Below are 24,088 nucleotides of genomic sequence, written 5' to 3' on the forward strand. Positions count from 1 at the left end.
TTATTCATTGTATTTTTGGCTGAACAAGTACTAATTCCGCTCCTGAATTTTACATGGTATTATGGCCACGTGGCAACAATTTAACTAAGTACTATTTCAAAGCAATAGAAGCAAAAAAGATGACAAGACCACACAAACCAGCTCATTGCAGATGGATTAACAGCCTTAAACAGCTGAAGAGCCATCTCATACACACTGTGCACACGATTCTAGCCTTATAGTAAGTTTCAAAACAATGACTAAAACTAGGAGATGTATTTCTTTAACTGCGGGATTGAGGAAAGAAAATTACCTTCTCTCCTCCCCTGAAGCTTTACTTTTCCACCTGGTGAAGAGACACTGTGAGGGAGGAAGTCTCACTATAACCTTTCTTCTCTGTAGCCTGATACTACTATCAGGTTAAAAGTAATATTCAGGGTAAGTTTCTTACTGAGAAAGAACAACAACTGGTTGCACTTTGCCCAGTAAGGCATTTCCAGGAGACATACTCATAAATTCTCCACACATGCATAGTGGGGTTTATGTGGGTGTTTGTATTTTACCTTTTTTGGGCCTCAGGCTCCCAAACCATGAAACAAAAAAACTATGCAGGGTAAAAAAAAATGAAGGAAATTCTCATTCTTTGCTATTTAATTTTTTTAATGTCTTACTTTAATTATCTAACAGACATTTAAAAATGAAATATCATCCTCTTTCATTGACATTTTCTCAAGATCACATAAAGAACAAAGAAGAATACTGATAGACCTCCAGAATTTCTGTAAAGCAATGCTGTTTCTAAAACAAGCTGCTTTTTTTTCCCCCACTTCATTTTGGGAAGAACAAATACAATCTATGTTTAGGACACTACAGTTACATATTTGGCACATTCTCCCCACCTGTGCTCACTTAGCAGTGGCACATTTTAAGAGGCATCAATAACTTCCTTCAAAGAGCAAAGATCACCTTCCTGTGGCATTCTTGGTTTTTTTAAAGGCTCAAATGTTTTATTTCTTTTCATTACTTTTCTTCATGTTGAAATTTCATCCTCTCCCAACAGCTGATAAAAGAAATATACAAACAGTAATTCCTCTATGCAAGTTGGAAGATGTGAAAGCACCAGGCAATGGCAATTGTAAATAACTCACCTGTCTCCTGTATTCAGACATTGGGTTGTACACCATCCATCCATTTTCAGAAAACTTTTCCTCATTTACAAAGGCAAAAAAAACCTGTAAGATATAAAAGAAGCTTATTACACCAAACTGACTGCAAATGGCAAATATGAGGGCTCATCACTAGTTATACCCTAATGCTCACTACAAAATAGGACTAACTGCTCCATGCCAGCCCCACTCTCTCAATTTATATCTGGTATGTGCAAGACTATGAAGCAAAGAGCAACAAGTAAAAAAAATACAGATCTTGTAATGAAAATTTGACAACAGTTACAAGGTAACAAAATAGAATGGAATAGAAATTATAAAGGTTAACTGATTTTTTTTTTCTTTTTTACTGTCTGGAGGTTGAAATGTTTTAGAATGGTTTACTTCCCACATTTCACATTATCACCAAAAACCTACTGTCTTCTCACCAAATGTCTCAAATAGGCACAGCTTCAATTACAACATACAACACCAGATGCTAAATTCAAAGTGGAAAAGATTTTAATTGCTATTCATTGCCATCAGGAAGCAGCTGTCTTTCTGCATCCCCTCCCCAGCTGATCCTTACTATAAGAAATCCCAATTACTGTAAAACTCCATGAAAGAGAAAAAGCTGCCGTTGACAATGAAATTGTTAGCTGCTTACATTACTTACTTCTTGCTTTGTTGCTTGCTCTCACAATTCATTTATACAGCACAGCAGCCTTACTGAGGATTCCAGTAAGTTCCTCATATCCTTTATCTTCCTTCTCCTTCCAAAAAACTTCAAGTGGGTTCTATTACCTAACTAAGCCCCTTCTCCTCCCTTGGTTTGTTTCTATAGTTTTTGATGAAAGCAAAAGTAACATTTATGTTAAGAACTGATTTTGGTGGCCTACAAACTCTTCAGATACCAAAAGGAGGATGAATCAAAAATGTTTCAAGTACAAACACAACAATAACACAGAAACTTCCCACCAAGCAAAAACAAACAAAAAACACCCAAACAACCCCCCCCCAAAAAAAACACACACAGAAGAGAATATGTTGTCCTGAGCTAACTGAGCAACAGAGTTCAGAGCAGAAACACTCCAGAGCCCATCATAACTCATCCGTAAAAAAAGCCAGTTTAAAGTCTCCTAGCAATTCAAAAACATTAAAAAGAGAAACTGAATGCTAAACTGATCATCCCACACATGTAGAAAACCCAGTGAGCAAGAAAAAAACTGCCACCATGGAGGCAGCTTTGAACCTTAGGAAAGCTCCAGGCTTCTGCTCAGCCCAATACGTTACACTGCTTTAACACAGAACAGCTCATATCAAAACACAAAACTGACCCCCCTACAAAAGGAGAAGTTTTTCCTCATGTAGTTCAAGTAAATAAATACTTTAAAATGATGGTACTGTTCACTCAAGATGCTTTATCTCACTAGTTTTACAAACCAGAATTCTAAATTAAATCACTATTCTAGAGCAGGTGCACTCATTGGCAAGTTTGCAGAAGTAAACAATGCATTCCCTGGTTTTGTTTTCTGAATGTCTTGACCATTTTTAAAGGGGAAGACCTTCAGTACAAACATTGCAAATTCTTTTGACTAAATAAACTACTATAAAGTTGTACAGAGGGAGAGATGAAGAGAGATATCTACCAGAGAAAAATCCCATTCCACTAGAAGTAGATGCAAGTATTAAAAGTTATTAAAAAACCTGAAAAGGGTTGTTTAGTTGCAAACAAGGAATACAGCAAAATGGGAATAACACTGTCTGAAGCAGTAGATGAAACCGATTTGCTGAACTATTATTAAACAGCTACACACAAGCACCATCCCCTCCTTCCAAAGAAACTTGCTATATCCTGAAGAGCAACTATGCTAAGAATTCACCAAGGACCCAGGAGCAAAGGAGAATTTTAGAACAGAAGGAAACAAACACTGAAATCCTAACAGGTTACTTAAAAGATGTCTTGAAGGCAGGAATAAGTCAATTATTTCACCTCCTACTTACTGCAAATTTCCACATGAGAAACAGTGCACTGTGATAGCTGTTACACAGAACAGGCTTTTATTGACAAAAAATTAAGAAAGATATTGTTCCAAACCAAAAATAAATGGCAGCTATGCTGTTCATGTCACCCACAAAAAAAAAATCCACAAGACATCAGAGGGAAAAGTGCATTTTGTTTTCATCCTTTAAAAAAAAATTAAAGCCTTAAAGTATTAAATTTATTATGCATGAGGGGATGGATGGAATCCTTTCTGCAACAATGTCCTACTATTGACAGCATGATTCATTTAAAATGCTTGGCTACAGCAGCTTTACTGCATTTGCTACAAAAGCTTACAGTCACAGAGTCCTTAAATAGTTAAGTGGACAATTATGCTTCATCAGTGTTGTTGGTATTTCAGGTAGTACAAATTCTTCCTATGTTGCTCAATGGAAAGAAATTTCTCAGTAGAACAGATCAACCAGCAAAAACCCTGAAGTTTAATGAATCACAGAACATTACAGTGAAAGTAAAGGCATATGGAGCAAAATTTGGACTCAGATTTTCATGTGAACAATTCAGAGAAAATGCCTGTATTATACTACACAAGAATAGTATTTAAAAATTACCAATCTCTAAAATCCCGAAGATTAAAAATGATTTTTCCTCTGCAAGCACTAAGTTACAGCAACAGGTCTACAGACAAACGTTTGGATGTGCACCATTGTGTACATACTGCACAGCTCATCTGGTGACTAGGGAAATTCTTACTCGCTGTACCAAAAGATTAAAGATCTGAATTCTATTCCCACCACCCCCAATAGCTTCTCAGGTAAGACAGAAACACACTGCAAAGATGGCCTCAGCTTTAGTCCAGCCTAACTGCTGGAGTCTGAAATACAGTAACATCCCCACTCTACCTGAGGCCCACTTCTCCCAGCAAAATACACAATTATTGCTGTGTTATGTTGTCATTAAAAAGGAGTAGAAGACACACAAATGCAAGACAATCATACCCAATTCATATAAGTCTATTTAATTTCTAACTACAGTTTGCCTTACTGGACTGTAACAAGCAGGCCACATATATAACCACTTTATTATAACAATCATATACTTAACATAAGATAGATGCTTGGATACAGTTGCATTTTATGACCTGTGTCAGTACAAGCCCTATTTTAACACATTTGGACATTACTTCTTTTTGTTTGAAACAAAATATGATAGTGTAACTGGCAAATGGAACAATAAACAGGAAGGAGAAATGCCATCCACAATATAACATGCACAGATTCTCTTTATCACTTGATGTAAGATTTGAGAGGTGCTGTCTTAGTAAAATTACATAGCTTAGCTTTTTGTGGATACACATTAGAGACTTGCATGTGAGGATGAAAGCAGCAAGGTGACACCACTGCCTGCAGGCACTGAGTACACAGATGCGGAAGACAGAGGAAAGTCAGAAGAACGACATGAGCACCTCTTGGAAATGCATGGCACTGCAAGGCAGAAAAACCCTGCCAGCCTCTGTCAGTGCACCATTATTCACACAGGAAACCCTTGAAAATAGCAGAATAATAGGGAGGTTGGCCAGTTCTACGCCTTCTTCACACACATCTCCTTCAAATCTGTGGTACATCCCTGTTACATCCCCTGTCTCCCCAAACAATACTTTAGGTACTCAGAGTCTCCACCCTGACCTCCACTCTTTTTTTTTCTTTCCTCCACACACAAAATTCCATTCCTTTCTCTCATTGTTAATCCTGCCTCTCTAACAACTGCTGCACACAGTCTATCTTCCCAGGAATTAAATAATCTGCAGCTTCATCAGATGTCCAGATTCAAGTGGGAATTTAAAAAAAAAAACTACATAAGAGATATTCAAGTTCAGAAGAATATTGCAGTAAAATAGAAGTGTGATTGATTTTTTTGAGATCATGAATAAGTTTTTCAAAACCAAGAACATATAATCAAACAGCAGAACTACACTTTGCACAGCTGCACCCGAGACAACGCCACATTAGTTTGGTTGGATACTAAGAACAAGTTTCAGGCAGACTACCTGCTCAACACATCAGTGTTTCAGGCAGCAAGCCTGAGCTGGCATCCCTCCTCTCAGCACTGATCCTGGCTGGCTGAAAGCTACTTAAACAAAACACAGATTTACCTCAAGTTATACTGATTATTTATCTCACATCTTGAGTGCAAGGTAGGATAATGTGCAGTTACTTCCAAAGCACTGATCATGTCTGTTCTAAGTTTGAAGATTAATACTATATGTCTGGTGAAAGCTCATCTATACTGATTAGTCTATCAACTAATTAAAAATCAGTTTCAAAGTCTTCTCAGCTACCACAGGAAACAGAAAGAAGAAATCAAAGAAAACATTAAACAAGTAAGAAATCAAGAAAGTGCAATAAACCACTTTTTGGGTGCAAAGTTTGTGATTTTTCAATACCTATATTTGGCAAAACCAAGCAAGACTCACCATTCATCAGCTAAGATTTTTCTAAAACCAAATTAAAGCCCCTGCACAAAATGGAAGCAAAAAATTGCAAATCCACAGTCTAAAAGCAGATGACTACTGCTTCACTTGAATCAGAAGGCTACTACAGTTAAAAATAAAAAAAAATCTTTCAAATCTTGTAACATTTTTGGTAAACTGCTTTTTGCTTCACTGTGCAAATAATTGTTTACTTCCTTGCAGGTATTAACCCACAATTAACCAACAATACAGTCTCTATTTTTAAGCCTCCTACAGGCAGAGTGCTTGTCTTTAATTTTCAATTTCTCCTCCCGATTTAGTACACAAAAATAATATGCAATACACTGGTTGTTCAAAACACAACATAGTTCTGTGAGCTAAAGGAGAAAGCATCTACAATCTGACTATTACAGCTTAGCAAGCAGCCTATTCAGCAGTACAAATGCAATGTAAATAGATAAATGTCAGTACAAATACAATAGCTACATATTTACTGTTTATGGAATCACAGCACATAAATACATGCTATACTCGCACATGAATATATAAGGTAGACACCATTTATTAAATATTTGACCAATCTTTATGTATTGCAAAAGAAGAAAGCAGCAAACTGGAACAAGAAGTTGCCACACCTGTGAAGACAATCAATTGCATTTTCTAACTCACTGATGTATGCTTTTACATATAATAAATTACTAAGTTTTTACTCACTGTAAAGGCTGACAGTTTCTCAGTGTATTTAAAAATAAATATATATTTCAAACCAGATCTCCCTAAATTATTCAAAGCAGCACAAGACTAACCAGAATATTTTGTGTTGGATAAGTGGGTTATGCTGATTTAGTGATTATACAAATATCAGTTTGGTACTAGAAGAATAATCAACCATACGACTGAAAAGGTAGAGAGGAGACCAGAGAAGAACAAGAGCTCAGCATTTGAGTATCAGAGGCCATCTCCACCCAGCTGTCAAGGGGAACTACAGCACATTCTTTGTAGAACATCTCCCTGAGTGAGCTGGCTACATGGCCAGAGTGTTAGAGAAGGGGAAAGGGAAAGGCAGGCATGCACAGTCCCAACACACCCACATTCACACAGTGAAACCTTGTTCTAAACCAACCACTGAAAGGAGCAGTGCCTCCTGATTCACATCCACTCAGAGATGCTTTGACCCCACTCCCAGTTTGGACTAACAAGACAGGAAATAACTCAGAGTAAAGCTTTTATTTTTATCTCCTTGTTAACTTTAGTTCCTTTCAGTTCCATATCTGATTAATCATGCAGCCTCAAACTCATGCAGCAAAAAGAAAAGCAGGAATGGAAAACCACACAGAAACACTCACCTTTGGCAGGATCAGTTTAAACTGTTTGCCAAAATGCAATGAAAACACACCAAAAAATCACACACTTGCTTAGCTCATGTTACAGTTAAGGGCCCATCCACACTGTGACATAAGAAAATAAGGGCAGCTGCAACCTTCAGATGTAATACAGGCTCACTTTATTTCCCACCAAAGTAATCCTGATTTCTAACAGGATTAGATGTAGTTATGAGACAAAATAGAGACACTCTCTCTCCATATTGTCGCTATGTCCCCAACTTCTTTGCTTTACTTAATCCAAGGGCCAAATTACTACTGCCCAGCAGACTTCTGTCATTAAGCTTAAGTTCTGCTGGCAAGCAGCCTTCACACAGGCCACATAATGATGAGCTTTATTAAGTTCAACAGGTCCAGTAAATAAAGCAGGAAGTGGGCAATTCCACACATTACTCACTGCCATCACTAGACAGGATCTCTGGGTCTTTTTGGATGACAAACCTAATATACAAGTCCACATCTTATCCCCAAGGTATTCACCCCTCATAGTTAGATTATCCCACAAGGCACTCTCCTAAGTCAGTTACAACTGCTTTTGCACATATTGACTACATACTATCCTCAAAAAACCCCAGCTCTTCAGCATGATGATGTGGATGAGACTGCATGGGCATGATGGAATCTAAAATACAGGAAATATTCAACAGTACACTTGACTGTGCCCTGGATAACCCAACCTACAACCCTCTTGCAACAGAACCCCATGATGTCTAGAAGACCTGAACCTCTCCATAACTTGATATTTCCACATACAGCTTCTTTTCCATCATACTTTCATGGTTCACATATTCTGTCATGCTTTTAATCATTCTCTATTTTAAAATGGATAAAATGGCAACAGTAGAACTAGATATATTCAGTTCCTTAACAACCATCTTCTTTGTTATTACAACTCCTCACGCCTACCCAAATGTAAAAATCTCCTTCATTTCTGAAGGCCTGTTCATTAACAATACAAAATATCCTAAGCAAAAGCATTTATTTTCCCTTATGCTTTCACTCCACGGTTTGTATATAGAATTAAAATTTCTGCAGAAAAGTTTTGAAGAATTAAATGTTTACAGAGTCCAGCTCATTGACTGACACATACATTCCTGGAAAGAAGTAAGATTCTTGCTACAGCCTTGTATACTCAACAATTCTTTGAACAAAGTTCTTAAAATTTAGAGAAGAACCTTTGTAAACAGATTATACTCTTATACAATTGTCCTAAATTAAAGCACACCAATAAAGTGCAAATGGAATATTACAATGGACAAAATAAAGCATTTACTAAAAAGATGTCAAATGACTCATACTAAGGACAGTACACAGATTTCAAAAAAGAGAAGATAATTATTAGCTTGCATCATTGTTGCTCAGTTCCTTCCGTAAGATGCTTTTTTTAGCGGAAATAAATCAGTACAATTTCATAAATGCATTCCTGATATATTTTTCATTAGTTTGATCAATAAAACAAGTGTTGTCTTATCATTTCTTCTTCCCCTGAAGTAAAACCCTTGGTGATTCATACTTGAGACTGTTCAATTAATGTTTTCAATAAATCAAGTAAGGCATGTATTCCCTATATTCCCATATTAGGGCGGATAACTTGGAGTTTCTAAGCACTGAAATGTGTCTGGAGCAGAGGTGCTCAGTAGTGTATCTGGAGTACATCCATCATTTTACAAAACGTACAGATTTAAATGTTGTAAATATACAAAATAAAAGTTGCTGTTTAGTTGATCTGCTGACAACAGATTCTTTGGTTATACTTTTTAAGCAGCCATGATCACTAGGTCAAATACGTAAAGTTAATTGGCAAGAACTATGCAATACAACTCAGCAATAGAAAAGACATAACTTACCAAGTTATGTGACTGGGGAAAAGCATATTTTGTGAGGACTTCAAATATATCTCTTCTACTGTGCCCTTCTTGTTTTAATGCAAACCGTAAATTTCTCATATCCTAAAACAAAACCATTTTCTGTTAGGTGAACCAAAGTTGTAAGATGCTTCTCTCTGTACAAGTGCTATATTATACACTAAACATGATGTAGAATCTGTCTGTAACACACCTCAAATCCTTGTGAATGTTCAGTTTTATTTCTTATCCCACAAAGTAGAAGAGTGTGTAAGAATTGTACAAACAAAGCAGTACCATACTCTGTGTGCTGCCAACAGCACTTTAGCACGAAGCCATCAGAAATGGCTCTATTTGATTCACTAAAATCTTGCAAGGCATTGAAAGTTTGCAGAATGGGAATTTTTTGAAAGTTTTGAAAAGAACGATTTGTCAATAGTTTGTATAGAATACATTGTTCCTATTTTCTTATCACCGGTGTCAAAAAAGTAATCTGCACATTAACTGCTAAGAATCAAATGTGCACACACTCAGTAATGAATCTAGTAAAGGACCCTGAATTATCCACTGGAAACTCCCCTATGACCATAGTTTTCCATGGCGACAATTTTTTGTAAGACTATAGATATTTTTTACATAAACTTTTCACTGGCTTTACAGTTTACAAAGACCCCATTTGAGGTGTTCTTCAAAGATATCAGAATTATTAAAAATATTCCTTTTAGAACAAACAAAACAACAAAGCGGTGCAGGAATAATTCCCTAAAATACAACTAATGTGAAAAACCTGGTCAATTAGTGATTCAGAAAGCAAGACCATCCCTCTCCTTGTGTGCAGGGAGGACAGTTAAACAGCCCTTTATACAAAAGGTATTTCCCTGTCCAGTTTCAAAAAGCTCTTTTTAAATTCATAAGCATGTACATTTCCCTTCCTATAAAAGGTACTCAGTGAGTACAAAAGCCCCCTAGATTTCATTTTCTACTGAATTACTGGAAAGTCTTACTTTACACGTTATATCTAAGCCATAAGAGTTCTCTCCTCTGCTTGAAGCTCCTCCCATTTTTTCAATCCTTGAAATTACGCCCAATGGAACATTCAATATCACAACTGGATCCTGCAAGAAAAGTTTGAGTAAGGAAAAGATTAATGTTAAAAGAAGAACCAAGCAAAATGTTCTTATGCATTCCAGAACAGAAAGCAGACATGAAATACATATAGGAAACAAAAGCATGATTCTGCCTTTGAGTCTCCTTTCCCAGCATGTTATGAAGTCTGTATAGTCACTCTATGGCCTTTAGCACCATCCGGTTTAACATACAACAAAAATATTTCATGCCTTGTCCAGCAAGCAAGGAGAATGGTCACAACACCCTAAGAGATGCCTTGTGCTACATACTGACTGCCCCTGCTTGCTAATACTGCTTTATTGATACACAGCATAAAGCAGAACTAAATGAAAAAAAGACATTACTAGTACAATTAGCTACAGCCAGAAAGATCTCAGTTCAATAGTCCCAAATTCTTATTAAAAAAAAAAAAAAAAAAAATTATGAAAGAGATCACAAGCACATTTTACTCTCCTCCACGTCACTGTTTATCAAACACATTACCACTCCCCCCACCCATGTAAGGTCCTACTGACCAAAGTATTTTTCTTTTCTAACAGCAAGGACAATCAAAGTCTAGGTTTACTGACAGCCATTTTTAAGAACTATTGCACATCATTAGTTGCTGCCCTTGATCTATCACAGATTAAGTGTAAAGGGAATGGCTATCAAAAAAAGCTCTGACAGATAAAAGATAAAGGTATCAGTTCAGCATGATTAAACTGTATTTTACCACGCAAAAATCACACTTTTACAATACATTTAACTTTAAAGAACTTATACTTTTATACAGATTTCTCAGTGGCACAAAAGCAATTGCTATTTAGTCATTACAAAATTAAGATATGGTTATTACAAACATTACTGACCATTTCAAGCAAAAAGCCTCCCATGCAATTCCACAAGCATATGTTTGCAAAAATTAAAACAGATGACTGGCCAAAAAAGAAATCAAAGGCAGTGGGGTTGAACAGAATAGTTTAAAGCCAACTCATCCCATGAAGCAATTGTGGCATATTACTCACATTTTCCACACTTCTTAGGTACAGCCTGTAGTTTGTGATGTACACTCTTCCTTTAACAGGGCCATTAAATGGACACATATAAATAACATCCTTGTCTGTAAGAAATGCAGTATTTCTTAAAAGATTGTGAAAAGACAAAAGGAGAGCTACGGACAGTATCACTTAAGTAGCAGTAAAAGAAAATGAGACCTGTACTGGGAAATGAATAAATTTTGAAAGTACTATGTCTGAGTTTTATCTACTTGAATTAAGAAGATGCGAAAGACTCATATACTAAACTGGCCCAAATGAAGTGCACAGATTTCAGTGGGCTTCCCTAGTTATATTTGTGTTTTCTTTCTCAGCAGTACACAGGAAAGGGCAAGACATAGAACAGGGAGTACCGTTATTACTGTAGTCTATTCACATTCCCAGAACAAATACATTCTTTATGTTATTACACCATTCTGTGAACAAATAGTTCAAGTTGTAGTGTTTAGGGAACTCACCATGCTGCAGAGAAATATTACATTTCAATTTGAGGCAATCAGAGTAGGGCCACCAGTAGTGTTTCAGCAAGGACAATAACAGAACAAATACTGACACATACCACTCAAAAAGATTTCAGTGAAGCAATGCAAGCAGAATCACAGAACTGTTAAGGCTTGAAAAGGTATCTCAAGATGATTGAGTCCAACCATGACATTAAAGACTTCCACTTATTTCTTCCTATCCACTCATTTCTTTAGCCCAATCTGTCTTCTTGTTTATCTGCCCTATTCCAAAGCAATGCCCCAAAGGACAATATCATACATCCACGAGTCCCTCTCCCTCACACCTTCTTCATTAAAAACAAAACTACTTCCTCTGAATCACCACTTTGCTTTCAACTGAGCCAATCTTGTTTATAAATCCACCCAACATATCTGGGCATATGGGAGGAGAAGATGCATAAGACAGACTCCAACAAGGACTTCCACTTCAGCAAGAGCCTCCATCAAGAAAACTACACAGTACATTAGTCTCCCTCACACTACATCATATCTGTATGTAAAGGCCAACAAGAGCAGAGAAGCCCTGTTCATGTTCATGTCAAGGAAGTATGAGATGGTACTATGGAATTCACATTCAGGCTTAGATTCCACACCACTCTACAAGGTATCAATGCATAGTGGGTGCAACGTGGAATTCTCTTGACTTCAGAAAGCTTGGAGGAGCTCTCATCCATGTAAGTAGCATTCAACACATGCTACTTAATCTCTAGATACAATTAGGACACAACTTGAAATTTCTTTCTATGGGAAGATCTGCCAAATGTAGAAACGGAGACTTTAAATACTTGGAATTTTTCTAAATGACAAAAAGAACCTTTCACAATTTCTTTGCATGAGTAAGTCATTCAGCATGACTTACCTTTGCCCCCAGGCCTAACCAGTCCAAATAACAAAACAGTAAGATACAAGTGTCTGCCAGACTGCTGAACATCACTGCACATCAGCCAGCTATCGAGCCTCATACCTGTAACCCTGGTCTCTCCTGGCAGACGAGGTATTTCTTCATTTTGTTCCCAGTTAGTTCCATCTTTCAGAGTCTAAAGAAGAGAACCACAACAGCACATCACAGGTTATTTACAATTTCAAGTTCCAGATTAAAAATAAAAACAACCAAACTTAAAGGTAATTCCTGTATGGGAAAGAACAGGTCTTGTCAAAGTAGGAATTCATAGACGGAACCAAAACACACCACTATCTTAAATTGCAACTATGAAACATTTAAAGGTTGACCAGATCTGAAACACAAGCAGGTTTTAATCTTTCTCCTAAAAGAATAGTTAGCTTTTTGTATTAAATTGGAATTAAACCTCTATATGCTAAGTTCTCTGGAAGCTGTGTGTATTTAATTTTCCAAGCACATTTGGCTTGGAAGAACAAATCAATTGAAATTACTTAAGCAATGTACTCACAACTATCACACACAATCTACTCATTTCTGACTTTCCCAAATTCAGTAGCTTCTATATTTTTTTGCACCCTGGTTACATTTTCTTCAGCTGCACAACATTAGAAAGCAGAGGGGCATGACATTTAGATTGTTTTAATGTATTTTTCCCTCTAGATAAACATCTTAAAACTGAGCCAGACAAATCTAACAAGGTATAACTTAGCAATTGCAATACACAATCTAATGTGACAAAGTGTCAAAAATTTTCAAGAGTGCCACAGAATATTTCAAGCTAGAAAGTGAAGATAAGAGTAATGACATTAGAACTAATTTTAAGGAGCCTCTCATTAGCTGTGATAGAGAATACTTTGCCCATCAACTCCAAAAGATATTTAAATCACTTCAGTTAACTGCATTAGAATTTTAGCAATAAAAATAAATATATATATTCAAGAAGCCATTTAAATACTTACTTTTCTAACCAAATATGCAAGACACTGCTCTCTGGGAACTCTGACATAAAACACCAAAAACATGAAAAAAAGTTATACTTACCCGTTTACTTGAGGAGTTCTCCAAGGAGTTTGAATTATATTTAGGTGTTGATGATGAGGCCATGCCGGGTATCTGACAAGTAAACACAAATTGGAGACTTAAACCTCCTCCAGAGCTACAAGACTATTCCCAGGAGAGATTTTAGACTTTTGAGGTCCACAGGTAGACATCAAGAACTTAAAAGAATGTTTTGCAAGCGACTAGTAATTCAAAAAATTACACAATCCCTCGTAATTGAAGGTTACTATTCAAAAACATCCAAATCTAAAAAGAAATTCATTACTAGCTTTGCAATTTGGTCTTATTACAAGGAATATTCTGACTCAAGCTCTATAATGGAATTCAGATGTTGGAATACAAGTATTAGTTCAGTAAACAGACATTAGAGTGCTTATTTTAAGTCATTGTATACATGTATTATGAAATGCTTCCTACTTGGAGTATTATTGCACAGCTCTTGAAGTCACAAACATGTCAATACACTCATGTGGTCCAAGTTCAAAAAACGTAACAAGAAAAAGGAGGACTTCCACATCTCTGTTTAAAAAAAACCCAAACATTTCCTAACTGAAGCTTCAATTAGTACACCAAAAGAATGAGCATCCAGCCTTTTGGTCTGAACAATCTTCATGTATTTAAAGGAAAAGGATTTTCTTTATATTTTTAATGCCATTAATTAAAGACAGGATCTTGTGTGACAGAGGATTCGCCATCTTATTTTCCCAATATTGCACAAGGGATTTCCAGAACTGGGAAAGCACTTCCTTTTTACTCTTCCCACATCCTTCATCAACCAATCTGACATCTCACAGCAGTCTTGAAGAGATTGTTTCTCTGTTTGTGGGAGGGAGGGGGGAAAGACAATTACAGACAACACAATCTTTGTTTCTTTGGCCAGATCTCTGCATCATGAAAAGCAGCCCATGCTCCTGTGTAACACTGCAACATATGTGTGACAGCAACACATTAGACTGCAACAGGAAAAGTACTTTGATATGTCTTTAACAGTACACGAATGTGTCTCTTCAGGAATAAAGTGGAAAACTACACCCTGAAGCTCTACAGGGCTGTTACCCATGTCCTTCATTTTCATTAAGAACACAGGAAACTTGACATTGTGTTTAAAACTGCAATATTCAGTAATATAGCTTATCAGTAAAAAAAAAATCACATCCCTCCACAAGAAAAAAATTTAAAAGTTAAAAAGGAACACACATTCAGTTGGAAAAATGAAGAAAAAAAAAGCTTTTGAATGTCACAGAGCCTGTGTGACCCTGCACACAGAGGTTACTACCTCTCTTCTGGGTGTCCATCTATCTGAACTTTCTCAAAACACTGAAACAGGGACCCTGAACTACTTCTAGCACAACGCCAAGAATTTCAATGAAAAGCTATTAGCAATCAAAATTAAATCCTTACTCTTTCAAACTACCCGCCACAGAAATACTGTTGCAACACTGAAGTCTAATATTTTGACCATAGAGTATTAAGAGAAGCTATTTTCACAGCTTTTCCTTCCTTGCAATATCTTGCATACTACAAACTTATGGTAGATTCAACTTTTGCTATATTGCTATGCCAACTTGCCAACACCCAATACTTGTTCAGATAAGATTCTTCAATTTACAGAAGTTTAAGATTTTATAAAGGTAAAATGCATATTTACTCAGAAGGCTGCTTTAAAAAAATTTCCCTATGAAGTTTCATTTTTTCATAATTTAAGTGAGAAATGCCAGGTAAGACAAACACACAGCAGCTCCAGCAGAGACTAAGTAACTGGAACTTTCAACTGGAGCTCACGTAAATTTAAATTAAGGCTGCACCCATCACAACAGATGAGAACCCTGGAAAAGTGACTTTTAAAGGACGTGACATCCCTGAATAGATCTGCGCTGCAAAATGGAAACTATGACTGCAGCAGGTACCAGCACACCTGTTTATCTTGCAACCACAGCTACTCCAGCAGCAAAGCCACAACAGAGGCCACAGGAGCCCACCCAGGACTCTGGACACTCACCTCAGAGCCAGCCCACTGCCAAAGCTCAGAAAAACAAAAGCTTGTTTGGAAACTCCTGATGTGTTCCAATCGCAGTGTACTCCTGCTGCTCACACAGGGAACAGCACCAAGTGCTTCAGAAACCTTCCATTTGCTTCTCTGCTTTCGGTATTACTTCCTTCCCTTACTGCACATTCACTAAATTTGGGCTGAACTGTACCATTACATGAGACGAGTTAAGATTCTGAAATAATCCAGAACACTGACTATTATACACACTGAGATGTGGAAAAGTTAAAAGAAGCAGGCAGAAATCCCAGCAGGTTATCAGAACAAATTCTCTTTGAGGAACCTGACAATACAGCAGGAAAGAACTCCCCCCCCATGCTACCACCCCATCAGGCAACTTCAAGCAAACAAGACATGTGTGTTCTTGCAGCAGATGTTTATGTTTCTGTGTATGGAAGTTTACTTTGTGTAAGATTCCCCCATTCTCCCATTTCTTTAAACACACCGTACAGTGAGAATAAATTAATTATCTAACTTCAGTCTCTATAGATAATTTCACTCTAGAATTGCAACCAACTACTCTGTTTTATTTCCAGCACTTCAATGATGCAAATTAGACTTATTCAGAGCTAATCAAGTTGAATAAATATGTAATCAAGATAAGGTGTTATCTGTCACAGTGTTTTTTAAATCCATCAAACATTTTCACTAAATTAATGTGAGTCAATTTCATCAGCATGCAAATGGAAGAATACTTCTAATGCTAAAAAAATTTGCTTTGAAATCCAGTCAGACCTAAAAATCCCAAATACTTCAGCATATGCTTATATTTAAGCATAAGCATATTTATAACCACCTTCATTTCCATAAGTAAACTAAATCCTAGTAATTAATTATAGAGCACTCTTTACACAGCATTTAGAATAGTGTCCACTTTTGGATCCCAGTACAAGACAGGCATTGATAAATTGCAACGAGTTCAGCTGAGGTTCTCCAAGATGAGCAGAACACAGAGCACCTGCCCTGCTGGAGTGAGAGGCTGAAGGAGCTGGGAATTGTTCAGCCAGAAGAAGAGACAGCTTCAGTGGGACCTCACAGCCACTCACTGCTATCTTTGATGTACTTGCTAAAAAGGCAGAGTCAGGGTCTTCAAAGTGGTGAGTGGCAAGATATAACAGAAATCAAAACAAACTAGATTCCAGCTTGATCTCAGGGAAAAAAGAATAAACCCCTTCTTTTGTGCTGTAAAGCAGTCAGACTGTGAAAACAGGAAGCTGCAGCTTTCATCCTCAGCTGTTTCTAAGACCCAGCTGGACAGACCTTCAGGTAACTGGGTCTGATTCTGCTTTGAGCAAGGGGCTGAACTGGAGGCCTCCTGAAGTCCCTATCAATCTGGATTATGCTTGTGTGATCTTCAGACAATAGAAAAAATTAAGTTCTCATTAAAAGTACCTATCAAACAAGGACACACCCTCAAGGAAGTGAGCTTCTCTATATCAAGAGAAAATATTCATTTAAAAAATATTATTTCTTAATCTGTCTAACTGTAAAAGCACCTTCTGGCAGCCACCCAAAGTCATACTGCCATGAACAATTCAAAAAACATGCTCCACCACAGTCTTAAAATATCTACAACTTTCTCATTATCACAGAGCAGCAGTAGTCCTTCCACACAGGGAGAAATCTTTCAAGTAGTTTTCCACTGCAAGCACATTTTATTCCCCAGTATCACTCATGTGCACTTCCAGACTTGCACAAAAATTGATAACCATACAAAGCTCACGCTTATCAGCAGCTGAACAGAATTACTCTAAAAATTTTTAAAAAATCAGACAACTTTGTTTATGATATTCTGCAGTTAGCAATAGTTGGACATTCGTTCCTGAATCAAGAATAGCAAGGAGACAAAGCAATTTTACAAGATTTAACTTAAGTTGCTAAACAAAGCTTTGTTAAAGTTATCAGAACTTAATATAGCAACACTATCAAGAAATGGAGGCTCCAGTGATCTTACAATAACAATTAAACTACTTGGAATCTGTGTTTTCATTAAACATGTTATTTATACTAGTGCTTCCTAAGATTCATGGGAATAGAGACACACAGAGGAATGTTTGAAAGGTATGCTGGTAGAGTTTTCCTTGCTATAGTAACAACATACAGAGCCAGTATGAATACATTGCCTTGTGTTTCCCATATAAAATTAAAAGCATAAAATGCAAAGTCCTAAAATGAAAGGCACGTCTGTCAAAACCACAACTGCACAGAAGAGATAATACATAATATGTAGGATTTCAGAAATAACATACAGAATAGAGCAGAACTCTAGGAATTTCTAAGACAGTATCAAAGTTAAGCTAGTACAACCACAAGTGAAAAAGGCAAAAAAAAAGTATTTCATGCTAAACATTAAGCAGAAAAGAACACAGATCCTTTACAAAACATATATGGAAAAGCAGCAGTTCTGACAGCAGCATCTAAGTTATCAGAGTCACCAAAACAAACACCAGCATCTTTAACAAATAAACAGGTACCAAATCCCATGAAGACAAGAGTAGTCATTTATCTTACTAAAGGTTAATAAAATTTTAGGATAAGATATAAAGACATACAGGGGTACAAAAGAAGACCCAAGAATGATCTAAGGCAATAAAGGTATTTTTCCAGACATCATCAGTCCCTAAACAAACAGCACCAATCAAACAAAATGAAACACAGCGAGACAGCAGTGCCACAACCAACTAATCAAGTCCACATAAATATATCTCTTTCAAGCTCATTTAACCAGTTATATTTCAGCACAAAGGAATTATACTCAGAAACAAAAAAAAGGCAGCAGAAGTCTCTAAAGTTACAATGTCACCAAAAACCAAAGTTGCATAAAGCACAGCATTCCAGTTTCACAAGAGTTAAAATACAGAAACAACTAAAACCCCATAGAAAACCCACACCAGAGAAATACTTGCTGATATGTATTTCCAAAGTATATAAATCCAACAACAATTTCCTGCAATAGTGAGAGATACCAATGCAGGGGAGATTTAGAAATAAAATACCCTGGGCTGGAAGGGACCTCTACAAGTCATCTGGTCCAATCTCCCTGCAATGAGCAGGATCTTTAAGATCAGGTCACTCAGAGCTCTGTCCAACCTAACCTCAAATGTTTCCAGGGATGAGGCATCCTATCTGGGAAACCTGTGACAGTGTTTCACCACCCTTGTGAAAAGCTTCTTCCTTCAACTAGCCTAAACTGACCCTCTTTTACATTAAATCATCATCCTTGTCCTATCAAAATAGGCCCTGATAAAAAGCTTGTGTCTGTCTTTCCTTTAGATATGGGAAAGTGCTGTAAGGTCTTCCTGGAGCCTTCTCCAGGCTGAATATCCCTGACTCTCAGCCTGTCTTCAGAGGAGAGATATCCCAGTCCAAGATCATTAACCATAACAATGTTGTTTGTGGTCTCTTATCTCAACTGGTAGATCACAGAATCTCCTATTTCTGCTTTACCATCACCATTACAGCGTCTAAAATCCTCCCAAGCATAACCTCTTAGTAATGGAGGTCACAGCCCTCATCCTTCCTCAAGTGGATCCTCACGATTCTACTAATCTGACACTGGATTATGCCATTACTGGGTCCTTCTCCCTTAATGTCTAAATAACTTTCCCTATTCACATGCACTTACTAAATCTACATTTACAGGGAAACCATATGAGTTTGAAGTCTTTCTGAAAGCCTTATCAATTCAAGTTGTAACCAGAACACAAAAAGCAAGCCTCAATGGAATACTGTCCATGTAGAATTTATCTGCCCTATTGCACCAAGGTTTCCAAGTCAGTGATGAATTTCCAAATTCATCAATAATCACTATATAAAAAAAACCAACTATATCCTAAAAAACTCTCTCAATCTGAAGCTGTTTGCTCAGCACCAATTCTACATCAGGCTTCCCATCCCTAAGAAAGATGCACTCTAGAACTGTTGCAAATTCTCTGCTAGACTGTACAGCAGCTGCACAGCTCAACACAGACTGCTGAATTTGTTTGTGAAGAGCCAGAAATGCTCCCTCTCCCAGAAAAAAAAACACATTCTCTTGTTCTCTCCTGTGCCCTGCATTTGACAGGTGAACTCACTGTCCCCAAAGGATCCAACACAAACAAAATTCACAACAGTCAAGTGACTGCTAATTCACCAAACCAATTTCAAGAGTGTCAGTTGCCTGCCCACTCAGATTTTACAGGCTTACTGTAGTAGGGAGCTTTCAAGATATTAGAACGAAGACTTCACACTCAACAAAAACTAATATCCTGACAACAGAAATCTACAAATGGCATCAAAAGAAACAACTTGGCAGAAAGTTTAGTAGAAAATTTCTTAGTGTCACCAAATCCTGCACACTTCTATGTATAAGTTTCTTAAAACAAAAAACCTCTTGTATCCTGTACATGGAAAGCAGGTATTGGATAAAGAATAGCTGGAGGAAGTAAAAAAAATCTCAGTTGTCTTGACTGATATTCATCCTGTCTGCATTTGAAGTTTTTTACTGTATTAACATCACATGGGATTTAACTCCCACCCTATTTTCAAAGTAAATCCTAACTTTCAACAAGACCCAACATAAAGGTTTGTAATGCTACTTTTTCTAATTATCAACCAAATTGCTTACTCCATTTATATAATATTGAAAATACAGCATATAATGATATCCTAGCTTTTATCCTGGCAAGCTTTCTTTTAAAAGAATTACAAGTCCTCTCACAAAAAGAGGTGATAGAGTAGAACATATGCCATCATGGATCTGATAGGTAATTTTTGTGCTTTATATCACCACTACAAATAAAAGCAGCACCTTCTTTAGTAGTAATACAAGTATTTATTTGCTAAGGCCTGTTTACCAGTAATTGTCAAGACTTCCATTCCTTGCAATTTACACTTAACAATAATTTCTGTCTGCTTGTACTCACTTATTGCTGATCCTGTATTTGTTCTATGTATACTACCTTTCCCTTGCCATGATTATCTTTTTGCCTGGACTGTTTCTGAATATTCAGTCTGGTAGCTGAGTTCTAAAGTGGAAGTTCAGCCCTGTGAGTGGATCAAAGGAAGCAGCAGTTTTCCCTCTAACAGCTGAATCTACCTAGATTAGGTGACAGAGTGAGTGGGTTTTTACAGGAAACATCTGTCAGATTACCTCCAGAATCAACATTACATCTGTAGGAAAACTATACCTGAAGGCTAATCCATGCATTTCTAAACCCACCCAGTCTACTTTCACAACTTTGCATCCTCTGCAGGGAATGCATACCTCCCACACTGTCAAAAGCTGATGCAGTTGACAGGAAAGCCTGTGGGACAGCAAACACAGCTTCCCAGTTTTCTTTTAAGAAAGCCTTCAGTTTCTCTCTGCTCATTCTTCTTGAAAGACACTTCCTTAGCCCACTGTAGCTCTGTTGCTAAAGATTTAACTGATGATTCCACAGAAGTGGAAATTGCACGTTACACAATGGTACACCATATTAATAAGTGACACTGTAACAGTTAAAACTACATCCCCCTACTCAGATGTTCCTCCCAGCTTTCCTTTAAGAACATGTACAACCCACCAGACTCATCTTCTGCCATCTGCTGTTTAGTTCCATCTTCTATTACATGAATACACATAATGCCAAGGAGAAAGTACCATTCCGAGCTGTCTGTGCTTAGAAAACACAGCCTAATTAAAAAAGTAGACTAAGTAGATTATGACTTCATAGACTATGATGAAGTCATTTACAAATCATTGCTTGATTCCATCCCTAAGAAAGGAGACATTGGGACTACCCTGCCCAAGTCATTCACAGGGCAGCACCACGCTTCTGGGGGTGCTCTCTTTCCAGCAACAAGCAGGAACTTTGCTAGGCATAGAAACTTGGATGTTTTCCATACTGATGGGTCCAGTCACATCCCAGTCTCTGCTTTTCCAATCACTACATGCAACATGAGCACATGAGTTACTTAGATATGGTTGGGAAAAATCACATTCTATCTTATACAAAAGTGTACTGCAGTTTACTTAAAGGCACTTACTTCTGTTCTCTCTTGCTCAAAAGTCTCCAGATTTAACCAGTCATTTCAGTTGTATAAAATATAGATGCCCACTTCAGTAGGCTGATGTCAGTAGTGAGATGTCAGGAAACTTGTGTTCATTCCTTCAACTTTACAACAGCATTTGACTTTTGTGCTGTAGCTGGCCCCTAAGAGGAATGGAACAGGTAGGAAGACATTGTTAGCACTGCCAGAAAATTTCAATTGACATTACTTTTAAAAACTTCAGAAAGGAAGCAAAATCCCAGGGTAGTTTGTTTTTGCTATTTGCAGAGTAGAAAGTTTTTGATATTAAAAAACTTTTGGAGAAAGGAAACAAACAGTCCCAGTTCTTTTTATGTTTTACCTTGCTTCAAGAGGTTTCACATCAAGTAGGTGGAATTGAGAACTTTCTCTTCTAAAATTCTACGAACCAGTTTTAAAATGTTGCTAAGTCAATTTCTTTTCCCAAATACATTTAGGAATGACTTTCATAGGAAAAGCTATTTAACTTGGCAAAGTCAGAAGGAATAGATCATGAAACAAAACACTTATTTCTACCCAATTCAACTGTTTTGTGTAGTTCTTTTGTGTAGAGAGTATTTTGTGTCCTTTCAAACAACACACACAGTATCCAGCAGTTTACAGACATTTCTCATTAAATCCATCCTGCACTCTAACCTAACTACTGGTAATTAACTCTGTAACTCTACATACAATAGCACTGGAGTTTGATCAACCTTGATGATGCTACATGCCCATCTCTCTGGCAAGTGTGTTTTCTGCAACTTTCTTTCTGACCAAGCACAGAATGACAAACAGTGCAAAAAGGGAGAATTCTGCATTTGATTGAAAACAGCTCTACAGCTCAGCTCCTGGAACACTTGCCACACAATGAAATCATACACAGTGCCAGAAGTTATGTGTGTTAAGACTCTGTTAATAACTGCACAGCCTAACTTTTTTAACCACCTAAACACAAATTAACTTTAAAAAGGAAACTACAGTAAGGAAGTGGTTCTGGTTTTACATCATACTATTCCTGTACCATCAGACACCTGGTCCATCAAATATGGGTAAAGATAAACAAATGTATGGCTACTAGCAAGCAATAGGCACAGTTCCTGGCCCAGAAAAGTAGATGTGCCATAGAGCCAAGCTACTTTTTAAACATCCAGTTTTTGTCAGTGCCTATTGTGACAAGCCAACCTACAGATCCTCCACAAAACACTCTCACAGTTTTTTAACACTGAGTTTACCTATGGTGGTTTTATGGCACTAAGAAAAATGGGGTTTTCTGTGAAAAAAGTTAATACCCTTCTTACACTCCTAAAACTCATGCATCTGAAAAAATCCCAAATCAACAAACCAAAATCCACCAATTACACAAATAGAAAACATGCCTTTTGACTGCCACAACACAAAAACCAGCAAGCAGAAAGTCTGCCATCTTCAAGAATAGTATCTTGCTTTAAATCAACAAAAAAACTTGCTTGAAATGGAAGGCTTCAGCTTTTCAGCCGTGAACACTGAAAGAAGTCCCGTACACTTCAGAACAAAATTTAAGCCATTCAGAAATAAACACTACAGCAGCTTAAAGGTCTGAAAACCAATCAAGAGCACTCGGGATATTTTCACACCAAGAAGATTTAACAGGAAAAGTAAAATTGACACTTCAGAGGTGTCTTTACTGAGCCACACTTCAGCAACGTCTCGCTCCCAGATGGATGCTGCACATCAGAAGAATCACGAGTAGCCAGACCCGAAAGGCCACAAATAGCTCAGGCAACCGAGCCCTGCCAGCCGCTGGAGCCCACCGACGTCCCCTACAGCCACCGACACCGCCTGGGCCTCCAACGGACACTCCCGAGCCCCGCACCCGACAACGCCTGGGCCCCGCACCGCCACTCCTGGGCCGCAAAGACACACAGCGGCCCCGCACCGGCACTACCCGACCCCAACGGCACACAACGACCCCGCAGCGGCACTCACCGACACCTGCCGTGGTGCCACCACCGCCACCGCGGGCCCGAAACCGGCGCTTACGTGACGGGCCCGCGCCCGCTCCACGCCGCGGGGGATGCCGGGAGCTGCGCTCCAGGGGCGGGGCTGTGGGGAGCCGGGCGGGGCTTCAGGGAGGGGCGGAGTGAAGCGCTGGGGCGGGGCTTCCCTGCAGGGGCGGGGCGGGGCTTCCCTGCAGGGGCGGGGCGGGAGCGCCTCCTCAGGCCAGCGGGGCGGGCGGGCGCTCAGTGGGGCCCTGAGGCACTCGGGGCTGTGGCCGTCGCCGTCCCCGGCCGGCAGAGCGGTCCCGAAGGAAATACCCGGGGAAAAGGGAGTGGAGGAAAGATTAGTGCGGCCAGTGTGAAGCGGATCAAGCTGACGCAGTGATCAGATACCCCTAGCCTTCTAGGTTGAAAAAAAAAAAAGGTAATGGAAATGGCACGGGTATCATTCACGTAAAATTAAAATGAAATAAAAATTGTCCATAAAACGGCCTGTTGGCCCTGTGCAGGGAGCAGCTGTGCTTGTCTGGGGGGCAGGGTGGAGATCAGGGCACTCTCTGTGGTCTGATGGTCTCTGCTCTCAAGGAA

At 38.2% G+C, this 24,088-nt stretch overlaps 1 protein-coding gene across 5 annotated transcripts in view; it reads right to left on the minus strand.

Annotated features, from left to right (window-relative positions):
• MTM1 (myotubularin 1) overlaps window positions 1-23,611 on the minus strand; it is a 40,283-nt gene extending 16,672 nt beyond the window's left edge. For 2 of the 5 annotated variants that reach the window (XM_079319028.1, XM_079319030.1), the window contains exons 1-7: window positions 23,490-23,611; window positions 13,430-13,501; window positions 12,452-12,524; window positions 10,955-11,049; window positions 9,827-9,937; window positions 8,826-8,927; window positions 1,128-1,211 (exon numbers count right to left, since the gene is read on the minus strand). In XM_079319028.1, coding sequence (XP_079175154.1) covers window positions 1,128-1,211; window positions 8,826-8,927; window positions 9,827-9,937; window positions 10,955-11,049; window positions 12,452-12,524; window positions 13,430-13,492 — 528 coding nt within the window. In that variant the 5' untranslated portion in view covers window positions 13,493-13,501; window positions 23,490-23,611. Of the gene's footprint in view, window positions 1-1,127; window positions 1,212-8,825; window positions 8,928-9,826; window positions 9,938-10,954; window positions 11,050-12,451; window positions 12,525-13,429; window positions 13,502-21,500; window positions 21,663-23,489 lie in introns of those variants that run through there. The other 3 variants (XM_079319029.1, XM_079319027.1, XM_079319031.1) reach the window with 2 other exon arrangements.
• Between the last annotated feature and the right edge of the window lie 477 nt (window positions 23,612-24,088).

This window comes from Erithacus rubecula (assembly GCF_903797595.1).
Source record: "Erithacus rubecula genome assembly, chromosome: 15".
Taxonomy (NCBI): domain Eukaryota; kingdom Metazoa; phylum Chordata; class Aves; order Passeriformes; family Muscicapidae; genus Erithacus; species Erithacus rubecula.